General features: G+C 41.6%; 1 protein-coding gene across 3 annotated transcripts in view; it reads right to left on the reverse strand.

Annotated features, from left to right (window-relative positions):
• Positions 1 to 26989, reverse strand: part of tbc1d16 (TBC1 domain family, member 16) — a 141996-nt gene that overhangs the window by 57729 nt on the left and 57278 nt on the right. For all 3 annotated transcript variants that reach the window (XM_085963681.1, XM_085963683.1, XM_085963682.1), the window contains 4 exons: positions 23030 to 23177; positions 11185 to 11349; positions 6398 to 6546; positions 3234 to 3368 (listed from right to left, as the gene is read on the reverse strand). In XM_085963681.1, the coding sequence (XP_085819807.1) occupies positions 3234 to 3368; positions 6398 to 6546; positions 11185 to 11349; positions 23030 to 23177 (597 nt within the window). The remainder of the gene's footprint in view (positions 1 to 3233; positions 3369 to 6397; positions 6547 to 11184; positions 11350 to 23029; positions 23178 to 26989) is intronic.

Here is a 26989-nt window from a genome sequence, read left to right on the forward strand (position 1 = left end):
GCAGTGCAGTAGTAGTCTCGATTAGCAGCTTTCTGGCCAGCCCAGATGAGGGGCAGTGGGGGGCGCGGTGGAATTCAGAAACCAAGCCCCAATTAACTGTGGGACAGAAACAAGAGAGACCCACATGTTGATATGCGAGTTAGTCAGGTCCAGCAAAGGCTGCAAAGTCACTCAGGTTTTTGAAAACAAAAGCGACAAGGCAGTCAGGCCCAAGAAAGGCTGCCAGAAGATTAGAGTAACAGGTAGTTAGAAATGACTTTGTTTAAGTCAAACAAAATGCCTCACTGATGTGGGGAAGCATAGCATATTCATTATTTGCATTATTATGCAAATACAAAATGTACGGATTGAAATAAGGGAATCCGATCATAACCTTTGCCTCTGCATGTTCCAGTGCTGTGAAATAAAGCAGTTTAATGATTGATATCTGGCCTTGTCTCACTAAGTGCTTGTTCATTCTGCCTTTGGAAAGATTGAAGAACATGTGCAAAAGACATGAATATCCATTTCATATTCCAAGAGGATACTATTGTTACACCCCTGGGTTATGCTAGATAGTCAGCCGTGGCTAACAAGGGAAATTAGGGATAGCATAAGATCCAAGGAGAGCACATATAAATTGGCCAGAAAAAGCAGTAAACCTGAGGATTGGGAGCAGTTTAGGATTCAACAAAGGAGGACAAAGGGATTAATTAAGAAAGGGAAAATAGAGTATGAGAGTAAGCTTGCAGGGAACATAAAAACTGACTGTAAAAGCTTTTATAGATATGTGAAGAGAAAAAGATTGGTGAAGTCAAGCGTAGGTCCCTTGCAGTCAGAATCAGGGGAATTTATAATGGGGAACAGAAATGGCAGACCAACTAAATACATATTTTGGTTCTGTCTTCACAAAGAAGGACACAAATAACCTCGCAGAGATGTCGGGGAACATGGGGTCTGATGAAAGGGAGGAACTGAAAGAAATCAGTATTTGTAGGGAAATGGTGTTAGGGAAATTGACGGGATTGAAGGCCGATAAAAACCCAGGGCCTGATAATCTACATCCTAGGGTACTTAAGGAAGTGGCCCTAGAAATAGTAGATGCATTGCTGATCATCTTCCAACATTCGGTAGAATCTGGAACAGTACCCATGGATTGGGGGGTAGCTAATGTTACCCCACTATTCAAAAAAGGTGGTAGAGAGAAAACGGGGAATTACAGACCGGTAAGCCTGACATCGGTAGTGGGGAAAATGCTAGAGTCCATTATAAAAGATGTAATGGCAGAGCACTTGGAAAACAGTGACAGGATCGGACAAAGTCAACATGGATTTACATGTTTGACTAATCTACTGGAATTTTTTGAGGATGTAACTGGTAAAATAGATATGGGAGAACTTGTGGATGTGGTGTATTTGGACTTTCAAAAGGCTTTCGATAAGGTCCCGCATAAGAGATTAGCGTGTAAAGTTAAGGCACATGGGATTGGGGGCAAGGTATTGACTTGGACAGAGAACTGGTTGGCAGACAGAAAGCAAAGAGTTGGAATAAACGGGTCTTTTTCCGAGTGGCAGGCAGTGACTAGTGGGGTACCGCAGGGATCGGTCCTTGGACCCCAGCTATTCACAATATATATTAATGATCTAGACAAGGGAACTAGATGAAATATCTCCAAGTTTGCAGACGACACAAAGCTGGGTGGGCGTGTGTGCTGTGAGGAGGATGCAGAGAAACTCGTATGATTTGGACAGGTTGAGTGATTGGGCAGAAGCATGGCAGATGCAATATAATGTGGATAAATGCGAGGTTATCCACTTTGGTGTCAAAAACAGGAAGGCAGATTATTATCTGAATAGCAATAGATTGGGAGAAGGGGAAGTGCAACGAGACCTGGGTGTCCTTGTGCACCAGTCGCTGAAGGTAAGCATGCAGGTGCAGCAGGCGGTTAAGGTGGCAAATGGTATGTTGGTCTTTGTAGTGAGAGGGTTTGAGTACAGGAACAAGGATATCTTGCTGCAGTTGTACAGGGCCTTGGTGAGACCACACCTTGAGTATTGTGTGCAGTTTTGGTCACCTTATCTGAGGAAGGATGTCCTTGCCATGGAGGGAGTGCAGCGAAGATTCACCAGGCTGATACCTGGGATGGCAGGAATGACGTATGAGGAGAGATTGGGTCGATTGGGCTTATACTCGGAGTTTAGAAGAATGAGAGGGGATCTCATTGAAACTTATAAAATTCTGACAGGACTGGACAGACTAGATGCAGGAAGGATGTTCCCGATGGTCGGGGAGTCCAGAACAGGGGTCACAGTCTAAGGATAAGGGGTAAGCCATTTAGGACAGAGATGAGGAGGAATTTCTTCACCCAGAGTGGTGAACCTGTGGAATTCACTACCACAGAAGGCAGTAGAGGCCAATTCATTAAATATATTCAAGAAGGAGTTGGATATATTTCTTAAGGCTAAAGGGATCAAGGGATATGGGGAGAAAGCAGGGACAGGGTACTGAATTTGGATGATCAGCCATGATCTCATTGAATGGCGGAATGAGCTCGAGGGGCTGAATGGCCTGTTCCTGCTCTTATCTTCTATGTTTCTATGTCTATTGGGCAGTATGGGCACACCCAAAAACATAAAATGCTCAAGTCACTTATAGAAGTGACTAGAACCTCTATACTTGTAACAATATTTAAGGCAAGAACTTGAACTTGTAACAGTAAGTCTCTTTTTAAAAAGGAGCTAGGCCATCTGCACTATTTCGACGTAGCGTTGCATAATCCAAACCATTGCCTGTAGCCTTCATGACATATTCCACAGTCTCCTCAAAGCTAAAAGTTGGACACTTTCATAAATGAATGCAGTGCCACCATGTCTCTTGTTGAGTATCAGAGATAAAAAGAAAAGACTTGCATTCATTTAGTTTATCAAATGTTTCAGAAATATCACAAAATGCTTCATATAGAATAAATTGCTTTGAAATGCAGTCAATGTTATGTCGACAAACACAGCACCAATATTAGTTGCATCCAATGAGAGTTTAATGCAAAATGCAATTCTTTGCTACATGAAAAACACTGTAAAATTGAAAGTAGTCAAACTGTAATGTAGACTATTGCTCAGGTAGTTTTAAATTTGAGAGTGTGTCACATTTCCACTTTCTGAAGTTGTCTTGTTTGTTGATGAAAATAGCACTTTTCCCCAGCCTGCCCAAAACTACCCAATCTATACAGCCACACACAACATCAACAACCTTACCTCATCGTTTCCACATTGGGGTTGTTTTCCCCTTTGAAGAACTGTTTGGATCGATCAGTCCGAACCACATCTTTGTCAACAGTAAACTGAACTTTTCGCCAAAAATCTTCATGTTCCTCCGGAGTCATTGACAATCTGCAAAGGGGAATAATTTAAGCCTCAATTCCTGTCATTCACAGACCCACTTCCCAATTTTCTGTCTAGCTGCTTTTACATAGCAATCCGGCAACAAGCTGGAGAAGGATCTGTTACTACCTTCTCCTTCTTTCAGATCAGGTGCAGTGACAGATGTGAGTGAACCTATCACAATTGTCATTGTGTCTCTTTAACTAAAATGTTTAAAAAATGTAAAGTAATTTCTAAAATATATAGAGAAGTCAAACAATATAAACAATGTTTTTGACACAATTTGGTAGTAGCATGGCTAATGAGTACAAATGCTAAAAAACAATACTGCTCCTTTAGAACAGGTAGTTATTGAACCCAGGTGAACCCCACTGAAATATTATATTATGAAATTCAACATTTTCCTTCAGCGTTGTTTTAAGGTTTGATATTCTGCACATTTATAATGCCAAATATTATAATATTTTAGATAAACTAGGCAAATATTCTACAATTCTTGGCATTTCCTCAGTTCAAATACTCCATAAAACTTGCATTAAAAGGCCACCTATATACTGAACAGAGAACACTCATATACTTGCCACATATATATTCAAAGGTACACTTGTAAACCTGTTCAAACACTTCTGTTCAAACTTCAGCTAATTTTAATACTACAGTTATAATAGCAGTACTTTCTATTTATTCTTTCCTATTTTAAAATTATTTTTGCTCTCCCACTTTCAGGTTACCTCTAATCATTCCTATTGATAGGCACTCTGATTCCTGTCATGACTGGGAGGTATCACAAGAGTAGTTTGTGTTGACATGCCTTTCATTTTCCCTTTGAAATTAAATTGCCTTACCTCTATTTATACTCTGCCAATGGCCCAAGAGAGGTTGTAATTCAGATTAACTACAGATGAAAGACCCACTCTACCATACTGTGGTACACTTTTTTTTAAACTCCAAAAGGCTGTCTCGAATAACAGGAAAATAAAATAAATTAAATACACAAAGAACAATTAATGACAACCATAGCCAGTTCCAAAGATATTTACTTTAGTAAGTTGCAAAAAGTATGCATTATTTTAAAGGTTACTAATAATGTGAAATTGAGTCTTCACTAACTAATAGTGAACTAATAACTTCACTAACTAAAACCGCAGCACGGTGGCATAGTGGTTAGCACTGTTGCCTCACAGCGCCAGGGACCCGGGTTCGAATCTGGCCTCGGGTGACTGTCTGTGTGGAGTTTGCACATTCTCCCCGTGTTTGCGTGGGTTTTCTCCGGGTGCTCCGGTTTCCTCCCACAGTCCAAAGATGTGCGGGTTAGGTTGATTGGCTATGATAAATTGACCCTTAGTGTTAGGGGGATTAAATACGTGGGGTTACGGGGGTAGGGTGGGATATGTGTTGGTGTAGGGGTTACGGGGATTGGGTGGGATATGTGTCGGTGCAGGCTCGATGGGCCGAAATGGCCTCTATCTGCACTGTGGGGTTTCTGTGATTTCTGTGAATAAGCCATCCACTCACTGACCTCCTTCTCTGGAGAACTTGGGATGAAATTTGTCTACGCCAGTAGTGCAAAGCGAGCTTATAACGAATCGGTAGCCTGTTTTACACCGTGCCTGATGCTCTTTTCCATTGAAGTCAATTGCTATCAGCCTGTTTTGCTCTACTGGCGATACGAACTAAACCCGCTGCAGATATTTAGAGCTCATAAATAGTAGCATAAGTACCCTTTTAACAACGTGATAATTGTTAATGACTGCCAATCAACTTCTCTGGATTTGAAAATTAACTATTACAAGAGTGGAATCTCATTCCTTCAGGTTTTGAATTTTTCGGGGAGATTTTAAAAATGTTAACTTTTTTAAATGTCTTACTTTTCCTTTCTGTCCCTTTTTTCTCTCTCTCTTAATCCAATCTTTCTTTCCCTCTCCTTATTTCTCCTGCGCCTGATTGGACATTGAATTCACCCCACTTCTCAGTCCTTCCTGAGTTTATTTCCCAACCTTAAATCTCATTGGTTATCTTCATTCAGCTCCCAGATCCCCTGTTTCCTTCACTATGTTGCTCGCACATTTAGCAACTGTGTGGGCAATTTTTTTTTGAGCTGTAGGATGCAGGGGCAAGTCTAACTAACGGCAGGAGCCTTTAGATGCCCTGCTACAGAAAACTCTATCCCCTTCTCCACTTCCACTCCATCTCCTGCCAACTTTGTAGTTGAAATCTCCCATGATTATGATTGTGGTTTTTACTCATTTCATAGATTTCCCCCTCCACTTCCTTGCCATTATTTGGGGATCTGTAATATACCCCTACTGGTGTGACTAATCCCTTCCTATCCTTTATCTCAATCCACATGTATTCTTTTTGTATCTCCTTTCCAGTTATGTCATTACTTATTACTGCCAATATGTTATTTCTGATTAACACAGCTACCCCACCACCTCGTCTTCCTTTTTTTAATCTTTTCTAAATACATTATAGTCTGCAATATTTAATTGCCAATCCTGTCCTGTCTGCCGCCATGTTTCTGTTATCCCAATTGCATCTATTCCTCACTTCTAACTACTGCCTCCAAATCCCCCATTTTGTTGCTGATGCTCTATACACTGCTATACAGGCAATCTTGTATGGTCTTGTTTTTCATTACTCCTGCTTTATTTTCAACAGGCATTTTGTTAATACTTCCTATAGCCTTTTCTGTTCCTTAAGTATTTATCTTTATCTCTTTTTGTAGTGGTCAATGGTCTCATCCCTTCTTTCTCTTATCTTTAGGTTATTATTTCCAACTGAACTCTCCTCCCCTTTACTTGTTCAAATTCTTTTCTACAGTCCTCTTTATCCTTTCCGCTAGGATCTTGGTCACGTTCGGTTCAGATGCACCCCATCCCAACTGCACAGCTCCTTCCTGTACCAGTATTAAGGTTTGCCAATCAGGGTATTTCTCAGCTGATCACTGAACAATGGATCAACAGCAAATAATTCTGTGCTCTGAAGAAATACCCAAGAACTCAGTACTGGTTATTTGTCCATCACTCATAAATTACCTTTTTTGCTGGATTTCCTCATATTCCACCCTTTTCTGAATCCGCAGAGCTTCCCGTTCTTCTGATGTTGATTCACAGCTGTAAAACTGTAACAGAAATGGCCAGACCTCTCCACAGATTGTAGGATCAATACCTCCAAAAAATATTGCCTTTGAAGAAAATGCAGAAAGCTTCACGATTTTTATTTGAACTATTCTCTATCAACTGTAGCCAGTTCTTTCCGGATAGTGGCATCACACAGAAAATGTCAACGTAAACAGGTAGGTGGGTGCTTATAGTTAGTTTTGTTGTAGTCCACACAAACTTTTAGGGCTTTAATTAAAGCAAAGGGAATCAAAGTTTCTTGAGATGAAACCTGCAGAGGTGACTTCTGCCCAGCTGTTATATTACTACCGTTAATAGATTTTAGATAGAGCAAACTGTTGCAATACAGGGTCCCTCATGTATTCAGGTTCACAGCAAAGAGCCATTCCTATAAATGAATTTTCAATCTCTATGAGCTAGAACCTGCAATTTTAGAATGTGTGATGAACAGGAGTAGTGTGCGTCAGGGTTAACGATCTACCCTTTTAATGGTAAAATTGCTATTAGATAATATGTCGGACTCCACCATCATATTTTAGAACACTGATAATATCAGCTACGCAAGACTCTTTTGTCAGATTTATTTAAAAACAGAATTGCTTACAGAAATATGCAATACAAATGAAGTATTACACATCACAATAAAGTGGTCTAGTGACAGTTTGCAAGGAGTTAATTGAACCAGTTAGTCCGAACAAATCACTGTTGTTCACAAAACAAAATGCTTCTTATAAAGAAGTGAGCAATGGTATTCCACAGTTAAAATAGAATGGAGGAATTATGTAAGTGCTCATTAACCAAGCTTAGAATATCCCAATGCACCATAGCAATATGACCCAAATCTTCCCAACATGCAGGATTTTTTAAAAAAGATCCACCTATTCAGGCGGACATTTCCCATGACACTATTTTAACGAAGAGCACGGAACTCTTCTGGTGTCCTGACCAACATTCCTCCCTCAACCACACCCCAAAAAAAGATCAACTGGTCATTCATCCTATTATTATTTGCAGGACCAAAATGGCTGGTGTATTTGTCTACATAACACTACATTTGATGTATTTACATAGCACCTGTCATGTCCTCAAGACGTCTCAAAGCACTTCACAGCCAACAAAAGACTTCTGAAGTGTAGTCACTGTTGTTATGTAGGCAAACATAGCAGCTAATTTGCACATGGCAAGGTTCCACCAACAATGACGAGATAAATATGGTGTTGGGTGAGGGATAAATGTTGTCCAAACATGAGGAGAACTCCCCTGCTCTGTTGTGTGTGAATTGTGCCATTAGATTTTTTATGCTCACCATAAATGCAGGCATTTGGGGACTCAGTTTAATATCACATCCAAAAGACAATGCATCACTCCCTCAGTACTGCACTGAAGTGTCAGCCTAAATTCTGCGGCAACACCTTTTAAACTTAATACTACAGAGTTCCGCCAATCTGTCTCTCACCTGGAAGAAGCAAGGCTGATTTAATTTTTTGTTTAAATAATTACTAACGGAGTTGGCTTCTCAGATAGTGCTTGGCCTTCATTATCCAGCTCCTCCCCCATAACATGGAGGCAACTGGGATATCTGAGGGACACTCTAAAAACCCATACGCCACCTCCAAGAAACAACATATAGGTATTCCAATTTACTGCACAGTAAATAGCAGTTTAAACATTCAGCTAACAGCAGAGCACATTTTCTAGCTATTTGAACAGTAATGGTTTATAAAATATAACAGCAGCCTTACAGTATATAGCAATCCATCACAGCCACAATTGGAAATGATGAATAAGATCTTGGACGGATTAGATTGTACATTGTCTCTGTCAGTGATTTCAATCTGTCCCTACATTCTAGATGTTTGTACTTAAGATTTAGGAATCTCTTCAAATCAATACATTACTCTCCAGCAATGGTACATACTAGAATCCTGCCAGTCTTGGTTAGGGCCTCGGCTGTGACCAGATGCATCATTGTTTCATGGTCAAGGCTCTGCAGGCCACCCATCTCCTGCAGTTCAGCATTAATCTTCTCCCTGCTGGTGCAGAACTCCCAGCTCTTGTTGTGGAAATTTAGTGTTTCCCTAACCCCAATTAGCACCATGGCCATCACATACTAATGAAGCAAGGCAGGGACCAGCAACTGCACCACATGGGACAAATACTAGGGCTGAGTGATCAACAAAAAAACCTCCCCTATGGAGCCATACCAGCACTTAAAATGAGGCCAATATAAATAATTAAGATGGAGCTCAGAATGGGCCAGTATAAACAAATATATAATTTAATTAAAAAACATGCATCTCAGAATCTAGCCGATATAAATATAATGTAAAACTATTCACACTATAAGTCAGGCCATATGAATAAAAACCATTAACATGTTAGGGCTGACTTTTCAAAAAAGAATGATTCTCTTGCAGCAGGGTCTGCAGCAACAGGCTAATTATTGGTGCAGTGGGAGGAGGAACACCACATAGCTCAGCAGCTAGGAATCAGAGACAGGTGCTACGGAACCACCACTAGTTGTAGAGCTGGGCGACGAGACATGCTGCAGGGACATCAACAGTGGGAGGGTGCATGTACAGCATGGTAGGTTTACATAGGCAAAACCCATGTTAAATGAGGACATAAGAAATTATAAGGAGAAAAAGTTGACACAAAAAGAGCGACAAAAGAGTGTACTATCAGTTCAAAAACACATAACGGTGGGCTATCTGCTAAATCAGAATCGGGGCACTTTCAGCTCCCCCACCACCCCCGCCCCCCACCCTCCCCACCGAGTCACTTGCATTATAAGAACATAAGAAATAGGAGCAGGAGTAGGCCATTTGGCCCTTCGAGTCTGCTCCGCCATTCAATAAGATCATGGCTGATCCTCCACCTCAACTCTACTCTCCTGAACCATCTCCACATCCCTTGATTCTCCCAATATTCAAAAATCCATCCATTATAGATTATGCATTTCCTATAATAGAGTCAATCCCAAAGTTAAAAGTCTTTCTACTAGCAATACAAGTTTCATTATAAAGTTGGATTCACTGTAATAAAACTGGAGATAAAGAGGTATTACAGCTGAATGTATCTGTGCAAATACATTGCCTGTCTGGAGTAGTCATTCAAAAAGCAACAGGAAGTCAAATGGCAGAGACAGGAAATGAATGCAGATATTACGTTAACAATATATATTTTTCTCCTTCACCAAAAAAGATCCTATACTCCTCCTTAATATTCTCTTCAGCAGACCCAGGGTGAGAGGATGGGTAGAAAATTGCAGGCTTCATGGTCTCTCTGCCAATGCTCATCTGTGGCCAGCTGGTATGATATGCTAGAGCTAGATTGTGACATAAGGCACAGCCAATTTTTCCTGCTTCCTTTTGACAAGGCACCTCATTCAGTACTGTGATAAAGCCAAGATCAGCAGCTAGTTGCCTGAAGGAACATAACTCATGGCTAAGATTCAAAATTCTTCTACCCATGGACACAATGTGCTAAACATGTTAAACTGCTGAGTTATTCCATTATTCCCCAATTGAAGTTCTATTTGGGGAAAAAAAAGGTTTGATTAGTTTTTACAGTAAATATGAAGCCCATATTTGGGCAATTTTCAACTACAGATCCTCAAGCTGCCCAGAAGGGATATTCTTTAACAAAAATAAAGGCCAAGTAGAATAAGAATGTTAGCATTTCCTTTATTTCTACAAGCGGAGGTGAAGAGGAACAAATAGATAAGACTCTATTATGAATAACTACTGCATACAGGCAATATATTTGCATACATACATGCAATTATAAAACCCTTCCCATTAACAGTTTTACTACAATGAATCCTGCATAGATTTAGCTTTATAATCAAACTTATGCTTTACACTCCAGCATAATATCAGTACAAAAACACTTAACTGTGGGCCATCTGCTAAATCAGAATCGGGGCACTTTCAGCTTCTTCCCCGAGTCACTAGCATTATAGATTATGCATTTCCTATAACAGAGTCAATAAAATAGAGAGACAAGAAAACGTGTGGGAGGGAGAAAGAAGGAGGGAAGAGAATGGGGAAAGAGGAGAGAGGAGGGAGGAGCGAGGGCGCACGCAAGAGAACAAGGTAGATGAGAAACCTGCTCCCAAGTCTCTTACAATATAATTCTAGGCAGCTGCTAGTAGGATTTCAATAATATCTTGGATGAGTTTTTCTTTCCCATGAAACCATGGTTGAGTTCTGGAATTCACCATGTTGAAAGTTCTATAGCTCAGAACTCATTGGAGCTCTATGATTGTGCCTCATTGTGTGACTTTTTTATAGCCCAGTCTGAAATGGAGCTGTCCCATAATGAGACATAGCATAAATTGAGTAACTGATACCACTTCTCCCTTCTGATGCCACGAATGAGTTGCAGCTGACCAGCTCTTAACCCATCTCTATTTTTCTCATCCTCTTTTTTGACTCCTATTTCCCAAAAACAAAAACCTTTCCTCCAGGCCTCTGCCTAAGTTCTCCTGGAGATGGCTTCTAAGAAATGAATGACCAGCATCGGGATTTTATCTCCTCCTTTCCTGTGAGAAAGAAGCGTGTTGTACTCAGCCTCTTTGTTGACAACCCAGCCAAGATCAGGACCTAATCATGTGGGAAATCATGGGCAAGATCCTTACCATGCCCAACCTGTTGGCTATCTAGTGCTGTAGACACTTAATAGTTAAGCAGTTCTCAAACCTTGCGGAGTTTATATTCCTCTTCCACCTGGCCAGCTTCATTCAGATGGTTCAGCCATGCAGTGACATCTAAACGTTTGTACATGTTCTCCTCTGGGTGCGTCTCAGACGATGGCAGGTTAGGCCGTTTTATTGAGAATTGTATGCAAGCCTTTACATCAGACATCTAGAGGGGATGAGAGTTACAGGTTACACATTGTAAAAAATGCAGTTACATCCTGTAACAGATATATGGCCCAACACAAGAAAAAGCAAAAAAATGCAATAGCATTGCTCCAACAGAACAAGATGCACAAAATATAAATGGACAATATCTGCTGCATAAGAAATCAAGGATAGAAGCTAGTGTTACCTAGTTGTAGCTCTAGTGGCTGGCGAACGCTCATCCACAGGTTTTGAACTGGAGCCTAGGTGAATGAATTTTGTTCCTTTTTGGTTAGGCTACTAATTTCGGGTCTGCACTAGTTTCAGCGTTGTTAGTCATTCCCATAGCCAAATCCCAAGTCCACAATGACCAGAAGCTTATCTTTAAGGCCCAATATATAATCATGTTGTATGCAATGAAACCTCTTGTCTATACTGGATACTATAATCTCATATGATCGTCCATGTGCATTTCTCCCATCTTCCCAAAGGCAAAATGATAAACAATATCTCTAGGATACAGTTTCAGTAAATTTCAATCTATTTCATAATGCTCCGAGACATAGAAAATAACAATGCATGCCATGCTTGCCTCGATAACGGGCTAATTTCACTTCACAGACCAGCGAATTCCTGAAACGCTGTTGGCCCTAAACTTGAGTTCTCTCTCCTTGTGACTTTCCACTCCAAACTCCATGTTGGAAATGAGTCAGTTGAGCTGTCAATCGAACTTGCTAACTCCTTCCTAGGTGTGGGTCCCGAGGCAGTAACCTGCTGCTGGACTCTAATGAATGAATCCATTTCAGCATTGTGTGTGAATGACTAGATCATATTAAAGATCGTATTATGGTGTGTGAGAAACAATTCTGCCAGCCACTTCATTTGGTCCCTCCTAGGCCAAATCATGACACCACTAGGTTAAATGTTCCATATCCTTTTTGGGAGATGGGGGGAGAAGATAAAAAAGGAAGCTAAAATTGGCAGGGAAGTGTGCTGTGCACTATGAAGCATTATTGATGTTTATCATTAAGGAATCTACATGCTAGGGGTGGAGATTTCATCACATGACCTGTCACCTCCAACTGCCCCGACTGGTCAAACAGCCTTTATCTCCTCATCTCCAATATTTTTATAACTGATAAATGAAAAAGTGTTCAAAGAAAATGAAAAATACACTTTTTTTTTTAAACTCCCCTATGATTTTTCTCCTGGGTTGTTCACAGCAGTGTCCAGGAGATTAATCAGGAATTCCTGGAGACTCCAGGATAATCCTGTAGGGCTGGCAACCCTACCACATTATCAGATCATCCCATTCTTCTGTTGAAGTTGAATAATGTTTAGGATAGCAGGCTGGCAATCTGCTTTTGGGAATTTTTTTAAAAATTATTCGTTCAGGAGATGTGGGCGTCGCTGGCAAAGCGAGTTGCCCTTGAGAAGGTGGTGGTGAGCCGCCTTCTTAAACTGCTGCAGTCCCGTGTGATGAAGGTACTCCCACAGTGCTGTTAGGGAATTCCAGGATTTTGCTACCTTGATGTCAAGGGCAGTCACTCTCACCTCACCTCTGGAATTCAGCTCTTTTGTCCATGTTTGGACCAAGGCTGTAATGAGGTCTGGAGCCATGTGGTCCTGGTGGAACACAAACTGGGCATCAATGAGCAGGTTATTGGTGAGTAAGTGCCGCTTTATAGCACTGTTGACGACACCTTCCATCACTTTGCTGATGATTGAGAGTAGACTGATGGGGCAGTAATTGGCCAGATTGGATTTGTCCTGCTTTTTGTGGACAGGACATACCGGGGTAGTTTTCCACATTGTCGGATAGATGCCAGTGTTATAGCTGTACGGGAACAGTCTTCAGCACGATAGCTGGGATGTTGTCGGGACCCACAGCCTTTGCTGTTTCCAGTGCGCTCAGCCGTTTCTTGATATTGCGTGGAGTGAATCGAATTGGCTGAAGACTGGCTTCTGTGGTGGTGGGGACCTCGGGAGGAGACCGATATGGATTATCCACTTGGCACTTCTGGCTGAAGATGGTTGCAAACGCTTCAGTTTTGTCTTTTGCACTCATGTGCTGGGCTCCACCATCATTGAGGATGGGGATATTCATGGAGCCTCCCCCTCCAGTTAGTTGTTAGAATGGTCAAGTGACCGGGCCATAAAATGCACAGAAATAGTCTAGGGTGACTTGACTTGCCCGCTAATTTTTTTTTAAAGATGCCCGGGAATGACTTAAGAGTGACTTTGCTTGCCTGCTGGTGTTCCCACATTTCCTTCCTGCAAGGAAATGCCAAGGCTCTACTTGGCCTCAACCATAGATAGCACAGCTGAGATGGAGTGGGAACTCACCATGTGTGAAGCCTTGCCAATCTATAGTACACTGAACTACCTTGGACCAAACAAAGAAAAAAACATGGCCTCCACAGGCATCCAATCTAACCTCTACAGAGGAATTAAAGTATGATTAAAAACCAAATGCAGGATGTCCAGGCACATCAACATATTAACAAAAATTACTGCAAAGGAATGGGCAAACATTGCGAGAGAATAAGTTAAATAGGTCTCCACAAAGCCACAGATGGTCCAGGCTATAATTCAGGCCAAAGGGATTTCACAAAATACTAAATTAAAATTGTGTGTTTTAACACTTCAGTGATTGCTCTCCTAAAATCAATTAACAAGATGCCAATTAAATTAGGGAGCACTAGCATCAGACAGCTAACCAAGATGGCCCAAGTCTAAATCCTTGCCGTAAATAGTATTTGGACTTGGTTAACAGCATTTGGTGAGGTTTCACAGTTTGTGTTAAAGCTGTTTGGTAAAACAGCTTAAAGGGGTGGAGAAAGGAAGGAAAGAAAAACCGTTTCAATCAATCCCACAGTGTAAAAGTACACCTTCCATAAGCCAATATGGACTGACATTTATTGGGTGAATTTGTTGGCTTCAATGTTTACTCCACTTTCTTTAGAAAAACACTGTCTCAATTTCCTGTGAAATTAGAAAATTAATGAACAGATGAGATGAGAAAAGGAGGCGATACCTTTCTTAAATAATTGTCTATAAAATGCCGCCCTTGTTCTTGAGTGAGCCTATTAAATCTATTATTGTGTTGTATACTGCCTGGGAGTATGATGATCAGGAACACTCTTTGTAGTCTGTTGGGCCTATCCACATTAAAAATTAAGCTCATTCTTATAAAATGTTTCCTCCCCCCACTCTTGACAATTTTCTTTGTTTTTCCTGAAGGTGGTGACGAAACTGTGTTACTATTCCACAAGTTTATCATCATCTTCTGCGGATAGGTTTTCTGATCCTGTCCTTGATGCAGTGGGTTTGAATCTTAGTGAACATTTTTCCCACGAATTTGCAAAAAGACTGATCTTACGCAATCTTTCGAGTTTGGCCTAATCAAATATTCAAAATAAGCTTCTAGCTTCAACTGGGCCTTAACTTAACTCTCAGTTAAGATAACTGGCAGCCCACTGAATGTGGGGTGGAATGTCCTGCACTAGCAACAGCTCTTAAATGGTTGCTGTTGATTTTCTAGGTGGCAGCCACAAAATCTACTCCAGCAAAGCTCGGTTCTTCATTCAGTGGCATGGAGGAAAAACAAAGAACTGCCCTAATCTCAAATGAAGGAGCGGAGGTGCTATTAATTACAGAAAGAGCAGAAAAGGAGAGTTGCTCCATTTTGGGCAGAAATGCACCTACCTCACAGAACAGCCACAGGCACTGTGTGAGTGGTTGTGGCCAAAAGGGCAGATGTGTTCTCCAATGCCTACAGGAATGTGAAAATGAGCCAAAGATTTGGCAGCATCAGAAAAACAGCCAAGACAGGATACCAAGCACTTGCCTCGCCAAACTAAATAAGCAAAATATGCATGCCAAAAACAATTTCCTCTCAACCGTACAGCTTGATTGAGGCCACGTGCAAATCACGCAGACAACAGTATACCATTTTCAGACATCCACATGCATGTCCAAATCGCTGCAAGACAAACTTGGTAGCTACTGCTGAATATAGGACTACTGTTCCATTTGCATCTGTAAAGTTGTGCCAATATAGCAAGCTTCCAACAATACCTGTGTGTGGTGTATGTGCCTTTAAGAGCAATCATGGTGTATGTGCCTTTAAGAGCCCCAGGTGTGCGTAATGCCGGTAATTGCCACTTGGGCTATATAAGCCTGTGTATTGTGTATATCCTTTAGAAACCCCCCCCCAGACTTGCTTAGTAAATACCTATGAACCAACTCCTGTCTTCAGTGTCTTTATCTACACACGGACACTACAGTGGCGACGAAGTGGAAACGGACTTACCTGCAATTCGGCAGCACTTCAAGGACATCGATTCCTCCAGCGTCCAGAAGACTCAAGGAAGTAAGAGAAACTGTGGTTTCACCAGCTGGCCAAGCTGGTGACAGGTACTGCGCTAATCCTTCCTGGGCGTCAGGCTGGAGCTCCAGCGGCGGGCTCTACAGCTGAGACAGGCAGCAAAATCAGAGGCAAGCAATAACGGACTGGGAGGGTGCACTCGAGAGACGGCCGGCGCGGCAAGCAGGTCAGCGTTTAGACCTCCGTCGGGAACGAGTCTCCAACAGTGAATAAACGGAAACCACAGTAAAACAGCGTTGTTATCGGTAGCAGCGGCGGGAAAGCGCGGGAAGCGCCATATCGTTGCTACAGAGAGAAAAAAAAAAGCGCGGGAAGCGCCATATCTTTTCTGAAATGCCTAAATCTGGTAATATTGAGGCTTTTGATGGCGAAATAGAAGATTGGACCACATACGTGGAAAGAGTAGAGGTTTATTGCACTGCAAATGGAATAACAGATGAAAAAAAAGCTTCAGTACTTCTGAACTTAATGGGCGCGAAGACATACGGGCTGTTACGAAATTTAATCACTCCAGCCAAACCAAAGGACAAGACTTTTAAAGAAATTGTTGATACCCTGCAGGAGCATTTAAACCCAACACCGCTGCTGATAGCGGAACGATTCAAGTTCTTCAAGAGAAATCAACACAAGAATGAAAGTAACGCTGATTACCTAACTGAATTAAGAAAGCTATCAAAGTACTGCCAATTCGGAGCAGGACTATCGGATTATCTTCGAGACAAATTTGTTTGCGGTCTCTTAAGTGAAGGAACACAAAAAAAGACTGCTTTCTGAAAAAGATTTAACATTGGACAAAGCTTTCAGTATGGCTGTATCATACGAAGCAGCAGCAAAAGGAGCTGCAGAGATACAACAAGAGACACAGGACTTCAGCACCCATAAAATGACACAGGAGTTCGGAAGATGTTATCGCTGCGGCAGAGCCACCCATAACCAGAGGGACTGCTGGTTCAAGGGCAAAGCATGCAGGCAATGTGGTAAGATTGGACACATTGCACGGGTATGCCAATCTGGACAAAATAAATCCACTGACAGAAAACAAAAAATCAATAAAGAAAAGTACAGGAAGGTACAAATGATGACGGACAATAGCTCCGAAGACCAGAATAGCGATAGCGACTCCGGAAACAAGAGACTAAGCTGTCTCAAATTACATAATGTACTTGCCAAAGAGGATTACCAAACCATTTGGGTTACCCTCACAATAGCAGGGTCCCCAGTTAAAATGGAGCTAGATACAGGATCAGCTCTAACCGTAATAAATCGACGAGATTACGAGAGGCTTTTTTCGCATATACCTCTAAAAGACACATCCATTATCTTAAAAACATATACGGGGCAGAAAGTCTACCCCAAAGGAAAAATAAGGGTGCCTGTGGTATACAACGGCAAAGAAATACAAAAGTTGTATTTATACATTCTACAAGATGGTGGTCCACCGTTGTTGGGACGTGAATGGATAAGGAAGATACGTTTAGACTGGCACTCCATTCAGGCACTGACGGTGACCAGTAAGGAAAAAAACAATGATGACATCATACCTGAACGATTAAAAGACATCTTGGCCAACGCCAAAGAAGTGTTTCAAGAGAAACTAGGAACCTTGAAAGGCATCACCGCCTCAATAAAAGTGGAAGATACAGCAATTCCAAAAATTTTTAAGGCAAGACCGGTGCCATACGCAATACGTCCGGCAGTCGAGGCAGAGCTGAAGAATTTGGAAAAGGCAGGCGTATTATCCAAAATAGATTGGAGCGAATGGGCAACACCCATCGTTCCAGTCATGAAAAAAACATTGAAAAATAACTCTGAGGAACAGAAAAAAATTCGCATCTGTGGGGACTTTAAGGTGACTGTAAACCCGGTCCTTCACACGGTACAGTATCCTCTTCCGAGGATAGAAGATATTTTCGCCTCACTATCCGGAGGGAAACGTTTCACAAAAATTGACTTGGCACAGGCATATTTACAGATGGAGGTTGAGGAGACCTCCAAAAGGTATCTCACAATAAACACACACAAAGGCCTGTACCAGTACAATCGACTGGTTTTTGGAATAGCATCAGCTCCAGCTATCTGGCAAAGAGCTATGGAGCAAGTCCTGCAAGGGATTCCGGGGACTCAATGCTACCTAGACGACATCCTTATAACAGGAGAAAACGACAACGAGCACCTTGCCAATTTGGAGCAGGTGCTCACTAGGCTGAAAGAACGGGGCCTACGAGCAAATCGCCCCAAGTGCGAATTTTTTCAAAATCAGATATCATATTGTGGCCACATAATTAATAAGGAAGGGTTGCATAAGTCACCTGAAAAAATTGAAGCAGTTATAAAAGCCCCAGCACCTGAAAATGTTTCACAATTAAGGATTAATAAATTACTATCATAAATTTTTACCGAACTTATCAACTATTCTACACCCTCTTAATGGTCTTCTACAGACAGGAGTGATTTGGAAATGGAACGAAGACTGTAAACGTGCCTTCCATAAATGTAAAGACTTAATCACATCCGAGAAAATTTTGGCTCATTACAACCTATCACTACCAATCAGACTGGCGTGCGATGCATCCCCTTACGGCATAGGAGCGGTATTGTCCCATAGATTCCCTGATGGCTCGGAACGGCCGATAGCTTTTGCGTCACGCTCATTGAACTCAGCTGAGCGTAACTATGCCCAGATAGACAGGGAAGCACTCAGCCTGGTATGGGGAGTGAAGAAATTCAACCATTACCTACACGGACAAAAATTTACCTTGCTGACTGACCATCAACCCCTCATCTCCATATTCAACCCTAAAAAAGGTGTCCCCATTATGACGGCACAAAGACTACAGAGGTGGTCCCTTTTTCTAGGGGCACACCAATACAACACTGAATACAAAGGGTCAAAACAGCATGGGAATGCTGACGGTTTATCACGCCTACCGTTGCCAACGATAGAAGAGGCACCTACAGTAGACCCAGTAGAGATATTCCACTCTACCATAGTGGAATGTCTACCGGTGACAAATTCTGCCATTGAAAGGGAGACAAGAAATGACCCTACTCTCTCACGGGTCTACGATTTAACAGTGAAGGGATGGCCAGCACATGGCGAACCACTGTTGCCAGCATTCTCGCAAAGAAGAGAACAGCTGTCAGTGTGCCGAGGAACCTTGGTGTGTGGATCCAGAGTGGTGATTCCACCCAAACTCCAGGATAAAGTGCTAAAGGAGCTTCACGAGGGGCATCTGGGTGGAGTGAAAATGAAGAACCTAGCTAGGGCGTTTGTATGGTGGCCAGGTATCGATGGAGACATCGAAGACATGACCAAGAGCTGCCTAGGATGCCAGAAGGTCCAAAATGCTCCGCCACAGGCCCCTCTACATCCATGGGAGTGGCCCTCATCTCCCTGGCAAAGGGTGCACATCGACTTTGCTGGTCCATTTATGGACTCAATGTTCTTAATCGCAGTTGATGCACACTCCAAGTGGCCGGAGGTAATAAAGATGTCCTCCACCACCACGGAAAAAACCATCACAGTATTAAGGACCATATTTGCCAGGAATGGGCTGCCGGAGCAGATATGTTCTGATAATGGACCGCAATTTGTGTCCGAAGAATTCAGAAAGTTCTTAAAGAACAATGGGGTAAAGCACTACACGTCCGCCCCATACCATCCCGCCACCAATGGATTGGCTGAAAGGTTTGTCCAGACCTTCAAGAAGGCCATCAAGGCCATGGGTAATGAAGACATAAAACTTCAGCACAAGGTGGATAACTTCTTATTTGCATATAGGAATGCAACGCATATGGTTACTAACCAAACTCCCGCCATGATGTTCTACAATAGAAACCTAAGATGCCGGCTGGATTTGGTCAAGCCCAACATCCGAAGGGACGTGGAGAACCGGCAGTTTCAGGGCATGAATGAAAGGCCAACTAGGGCCTTCCAGATAGGCCAACCGGTTTTGGCCCGGGACTACCGTACCGAGAAATGGCAGCCTGGAACTATCTGCACACGATTAGGACCACTGATGTATACCGTGGACATCGGAGACAGCATAATAAGGCGCCATGCTGACCAAATCATCAAGTCATCCGAAAAGGGACAACCTACACCACCACTCTATACATCTAACGATGAAGTAGAGATACCCATATCTACCTCCGATCCGGTGATACTGGAGCCCGATGAACCCGACACTGGCCTTCAAGCCGAATCAGCCTTGCCAGAAGAACCTACTACACCACCAGAAACTACTACACCCCCGAGGCGTTATCCGGACCGAGTCAGGAAGCCTCCTGAGAGACTAACTTATAATTAATTAATACAGCAATGTATATTATTTTGCATATAACATGTAATTAATAATTACTTAAAATATGATGTGCTAGTTAGCTAGAAGGGGAGGAATTGTGGTGTATGTGCCTTTAAGAGCCCCAGGTGTGCGTAATGCCGGTAATTGCCACTTGGGCTATATAAGCCTGTGTATTGTGTATATCCTTTAGAAACCCCCCCCCCCCAGACTTGCTTAGTAAATACCTATGAACCAACTCCTGTCTTCAGTGTCTTTATCTACACACGGACACTACACTGTGCATGATGCGTGATCATTTACTCATGCAGGGTAAGCACTTGGGTGTCAATATCTGTGATCTTCAAACTTCCAATATCTCAATACTCCGCTGTTCGCAGGAGGAGGTGGCACATAACAGAAGGAAGCAAGATCGCACAGGAGGAGGGCTCTGCAACTTTAGGCTCGTATGTCAAATTGGAGAGACAACGAAGTTCCGGAGGCAGAGGGAATATGGGAGGTGAGGGGAGTGCAGTTGGAAGTCTTCCCAACCTCAGGGTTAGCACCATCCTTTTTTTCCACTCTTCCTTTCTCTACTCACTCACTCTCTCTCTCCACCATACACTGCAACACAACAGCATGATACATAGTACATTACCATGTAAACTCTCGTTGAAAGGACATCTTGCAGCCAGGTTTCTAACCCAAGTTTATCTTCTATTTCTATAGGCATTCCCTAAAAAGCAGCCATAGCTTTCAATGCTGCAGGCCAAGCCAGCACCTCACAGTACTATGCATCATTGACTTCAATTGTTGCAAGCACCAAAACAGGTACATCTACCCTGGAGGAATCGGACAGTTTGAGGAGGGAGCACAGGGTGAAGCATAGAGCATGAACAAGGGGAAGTAGGTGGAAGTGGCAGCCGAGGAACAGGAACACGCAGGCCCGAGGGCTAGCTTCTGTCTTTGCTCACCTGCTAAAGCCAGAAGATGTGGCTTCACAGTGCCTGTGTATGAAAGAATGCTTTCCGAGGATTAACTTAATGCAGTCTTTTGAGTTCCAAAGTACCCTGCAAAGTCTGATGACAAATGTGGAGGAGTCCATTGCCTGCATGTGAGCAGTGGTGTATGATTGCTTACCAGAGAACATGACAACTCCAGGGCCATCAGCAACAGAATCTCCACAGAGGTTCTAAATCCAGTTGGACTAGCTCTTACCGAACTCATACTAATGTTATAGAGGCGTAGGACTCCAACTGTCCTATTTAGCTTCAACATGCTGGAAAGAACCTTGAAATAGGACTTCATCAACCTCACTGCCACCCTCAGTTCTACTCCCATGTAGACCAGTGAAAATCCTGAGACTGCCTAGAAGCAGAAGTAACCGGCTGAAGTAACAATGCCTTTCACATACAGTGCCTTTAATGTAATAAAGCTTCCCAAACTAGAGGCAGGCACGACGAGCACTGTAAGTAGTAGAGGTGACAAAACGAAGGATGTGCTTCAGTAGTAATCAAGTGAGGTCTCTTCTGTAAGAGCCTGTTGTACTTCTCTTATTTCAGCAGAAATATCTTCTGGTAGATTCTGCCTTTCTTCCTCCACCATTGCCTGTGGGTGGGTCTCCTCCTCCTTCATTATTAAATCTCTCTGGATGGCAAAGATGTGGAGCAGGTGACAGATTACAGTGATCTTGGAAATGGAGTCAGGGCTTATTGTAAGCCACCCCCAATCTGTCCTGTCATCTGATACGCTGCTTCAAGATGCCTAAAGTGTGTTTAATAATGATCTTGGTGGCGCATCGGTCTTTGCTCTTCTGGTGCTGCTAATAGCTAAAGAGGATAGTCTCCTTGCTATCTGCCTTCTTAAAATGGACCAGGTACAAAGGATTGTTTTAACAGGAAATAGTATGGGAAGTGGTCAATAACCTGACTGAGTGTTAACCCTCGTTGTTCATGAAAAGTATAGGATTGTGCGCAAGGCTCAAATAGTCACATAGGTGCCAATAATGCCAGAAACTTTGGGGAAACTGTGATGTGAAAAAAATTGTAGGGCCATCTCACTCTGCTGTTGGGTTTTCAGGAAGAAAAATATGAATTTGTTTGCCCTTGTGAACACACATCATCAGTGACCTGTTTAATGCATCTGTGCATTGACTGATGTTGTTGACATGCCCTGTGGCAGCTTGGAATGAATGTGAGGCATAAACATTTAGTGGCACTAGCAGTGTCGTCCCTGTCGTCATCTTGTCTGAAGGTTAGAATGGAGGATATGGCATAACTTTGTAACTATCTCCTTGGTGATGTGGAGCTGGCAAAGTTGGCTCTCCGCAAACACACCTAAGTAACAATGCCTTAGTCTGTAGAATGGCTGTGTGTAAGGGCAGATGTGGGCAATCCGCCCCTAAACACACTTTCCTCTTATACCTCCAAAACAAAGGAAGAGGAGAGAGGAGGGAGACTGACTCGGAAGAATTCCTATGGCCTCAGCAATGCCCCAGTTACACTACTCTTTGCAAGCCAGAACCCTTCCCAACCACAATCTAGTTTGCGTAGGTCACCATACATGGACCAGATTGCTCTGCAAACGCAGTTACTGCCAGAGATGTGTTGACTGGTGTCTGTTACGAGTTTGTGTAAAAGCTGGCTGTGAAGAAACTGCTAAGTGATTTCTCCAATGCTTTTGAATCCCAAAATGCTTTGCAAACTAGCTTAATACATCTGAATTTCTGGTACAGTATATCTAGAAGAGTGAGGGAACATCTATGACAGAGGAGGAAAAAAACCCTACAATTTCAAATGCATTTATCAACAGAAATAGTGTCACAGCAAAATATCACTAGCTATAAAAGCATTATGGTAATCTGCATATGTGCAATACAATTAAATTCAGAACTGGTTTCCAGTTAGTTAAATTACCATGAGGTATGTAAATAGTTTTAAGTGATCCAGAGGCAGCATCAGAATTAGCCCAGATTGCCTACTCCCAGGCTCAACGTAATCATGCAAGTGTTTCAGACAATGTTGATTACATACCTGGTCCTTCTGATGGGTCTCAGTGCAATATTTCCATTGTTGAAACACTTCACTAAGTTTATCGAGTCCACCATGGTGGAAATGGAAAATCTTGTATTGACTTTCACGGCTAGCAATGACGAGTTGTCCACACGTACATGCTTCATCACTAGGAGGAATATATTTAAGAAACAAAGGATTATATTCAGTTTCTGTATATCCCCCCTCAGATTTCCCCTTCAGTTCTTTATAGCCAATTCTGTGCGTGTATTTGTTTTGAAGGTAAGGGATGATTATTCATATCTGCTAGGAATGGGTTGAAATTTCCAAATTCTGGCGAGGAGACTAAACAGTTTTCCTGTCAGTTTCCACAATTTACCAGTGGCAAGTTGATGGAGGTTATTGCTACTGGGTCTGCTAAGATCAAAATACTTCTCTCCAGCATAATTCTATGCGGAAATCAAACCTGTGACCACAGATTTGAATCAGCATCTGATCCAATATTCAACTAGCTGAATACATTATTTGATAAAAAGCAAAATACTGCAAAGGCTGGAAATCAAAGAAAAAAGAAAAATCAGGAAACACACAGCAGGTCAATGAGCATCTGTGGAGAGAGCAGAAAGTCAACTTTTGGGCTTACAACCTTCTTCAGTAGAAGTGTACAAGCCTGAAGTGCTGACTCTCTGTTCTGTGCACAGATGCTGACAGATCTGATATGTTTCCAGACTTTTTTGTTTTAAATGCATTATTTGAGCAGCCTACCAAACATTAGTTAAGATCATGCTTCATACTACTACAGTAAAAACTGAAATGTAGAAAGAGTGTGATTATATAAGTAATGTTGCTGCACTGGCTTGCGTGAGAAATTACGACAATTTCAATAATCAAGCCAATACAGTAAATACAGAAAATAACAGAACTCGGGGGAGGGGTGTCTGACATGCATTCCTTTTCAAAACAAAATGGAATGCAAGTAGATTTGAAAAACACTATACTGGTCAAGGAATATTTTGAACACGCAAACCTTTTTGCAATCCATTAAGAAGTGTCCTGTTACTCAGATACTTGTCCTACTTCTCAAGAGGAAATCTAACATTTCCTTTCATTACTTCTATTCAGATAGTCAGACAAGTGCTCTGAAGTACCAACTACGAACTAAATGAGCAGCGCTTATTGATTGAGAAACACACTATGCACCCTCTACCCACTTTATAACATGGTCATATGGAACCAAGTACACTGTAGTGAGGTACTTAGCGGAATGAACATTGCACGCCAGAGGCAATTGCAAAGAGGTAGTGCAATCCACATTTCTTTTTTTTTTAATGAAATAGCATTTAAATTCATTTTCCCATAATTTATTGAACATTCTCAACACAAAATGTTGATGGCATTTGCAGCAGCTTTGACAATATTTGATTACTTATTTTCTTTTATATCAACATAATGATCTTTCTAATTTCATGAACATATCTATAGATAAAACAGTTTTTAATGAGCATTATTACAATCACATTATTACAATCACATCTAAGAAAACTGCTTTCTTTGCAGCTTTTTATCTCTCCCTGGACAACAACAACTTGTATTTATCTAGCACCTTGAACGTAGTAAAATGTCCCAAGGTGCTTCACTGGAGCCTTATCAAACAAAATTTGACACCGAGCCACAGAAGGATAAATTAGGGCAGATGGCCAAAAGCTAAGTCAAAGAGGTAGGTTTTAAGGAGTGTCTTAAAGGAGGAAAGAGAGATAGCGAGGTGGAGAAGTTTAGGGAGGGAATTCCAGAGCTTAGGGCCTTGACAGCTGAGGGCAAGGCCGCCAGGGGTGGAGTGACTAAAATCGGGGATGCTCAAGAGGCCAGAATTGGAGGAGCGTAGATATCTCGGAGGGTTGTAGGGCTGAAGGAGATTACAGACTCCAGTATCAACTGCATCACATGAAAAATCTAAAAATAATATATTTTGTTTAATTAAAGTATTTGGTTGTCTGATAACCACTTCCTGTTCGAGTACAATTTCCAATTCTACTGTAAAACAGGCTATATTTGAAATGTACTCTTTTCCTGTTTCCCAAAATGGAGAGTGAAAGTGCTTCCGATCACAGCCAACCAAACGTATGAATTTAAGATGAAGCAGCAAACCTAAATAATCTAATAACAAAGTGCTGAAGCTGCAACATAACTGGGACTCCTGCAACTCTTTGGGGAATTGAATGACTGTTTTTAGCAGTTATGGTCAGAAAAGTTAAAATAAACTATTTACAGATTTGGAAAGATAGAACTTGTACATTTTAAAACCTGCAAAGAACATTCAGTGCTCAATGGCGTTAATTCATATCACAGCATGGCAGTAATCCCACAGCACAGTGGTGTTATCAGAGGGCCACTTTCATATCCTTGAGATCTTATACATCAGCAGAAAAACAATCATAATCAGATGTTAATGCATTCAAGTGCCACAAGGGATATGCAGAGTAAGAAAAAGAAGAATAAAGGAAGAAAGAGATTTAAAAAAAAACATCAATGCTAATCTTCAAAGCCAGAGTTGGCATTTCCTCAGTCAGACTGGCATTTAATATATATTAAAATTACATAAAATAACCCTTTTCAAATCACCTAATTGTCAAATTCATATCAATATTATATATCTTTTTAAATGTTGCATTAAGTCCGATTTCTTGGTTAAAAGGATAAATGGATTATTTAAATTCACATTAAAAGGATGAAATAATTACAAGAATTAACACTTCAATTACATTAAATTACTTTCACTCCAAAGAAATCTCAATATAATAATTTTATTATGGATATAAAAATATTATAAAATTGCCTGCATCAAATTGAGCAAACTATTTCTATTAAAGATTGCAGGCAACTCACACAGGTTTGGGTGATGCCATTCATTTTGCTTCTTTAGTATGACAGCTGTATCCTGTTGGCTCATTTTCATTGACATTGCAAGGACTCATGTTGAAACTATTTATTTTTTGGCTTATGTAATTATGTGCAAAAGTACCATTTATTTCAAAAATAAATATATATTGGACATCCCCAATAAAAAACCCAATGCGAAATGATACAAGAAGATTGTTAATGCCATTGCATTAGTTTTAAGAAAAGCTGAGGCAATCACTGCAGCTTTCAAAAAGAGAGTTATGAGTAACCGTTCTTCCAGTTAACATGCATTGATAAAGAGCTTTCAGCTTGCAGCTACCTCACATTGATTTGGTCCAATACAGTTTATGCAGAATCACATTAACAAATTGACTTTAAAGCAGTCATAATTTACTACTAACCAACATCTGCGATACTTCACATTCAATGGCATGTGACAAATTCTAGAATTTATCTGGTAAATAGAATGAAGACCTGATGCAGGAACTTCAGTAATTTTTCCTCTAACACCTTTTATTCAAATCGTTTACAACTTTTGACCTTGGTGGTGTCCTTCACATAGAAACACAGAAGATAGGAGCAGGAGTAGGCCATTCGGCCCCTCGAGCCTGCTACGCCATTCAATGCGATGATGGCTGATCATCCAAATTCAGTACCCCGTCCCTGCTTTTTCCCCATATCCCTTGATCCCTTTAGCCTTAAGACATATATCCAACTCCTTCTTGAATATATTTAATGAATTGGCCTCTACTGCCTTCTGTGGTAGAGAATTCCACAGGTTCACCACTCTCTGGGTGAAGAAATTCCTCCTCATCTTTGTCCTAAATGGCTTATCCCTTATCCTTAGACTGTGACCCCTGGTTCTGGACTCCCCGACCATCAGGAACATCCTTCCTGCATCTAGTCTGTCCAGTCCTGTCAGAATTTTATAAGTTTCAATGAGATCCCCTCTCATCCTTCTAAACTCCAGCGAGTACAAGCCCAATCGACCCAATCTCTCCTCATACGTTATTCCTGCCATCCCAGGTATCAGCCTGGTGAATCTTCGCTGAACTCCTTCCATGGCAAGAACATCCTTCCTCA

The sequence above is a fragment of the Somniosus microcephalus genome, chromosome 21 (genome assembly GCF_052327205.1).
Source record: "Somniosus microcephalus isolate GS21.2 chromosome 21, FLI_Smic_1.0, whole genome shotgun sequence".
Taxonomy (NCBI): domain Eukaryota; kingdom Metazoa; phylum Chordata; class Chondrichthyes; order Squaliformes; family Somniosidae; genus Somniosus; species Somniosus microcephalus.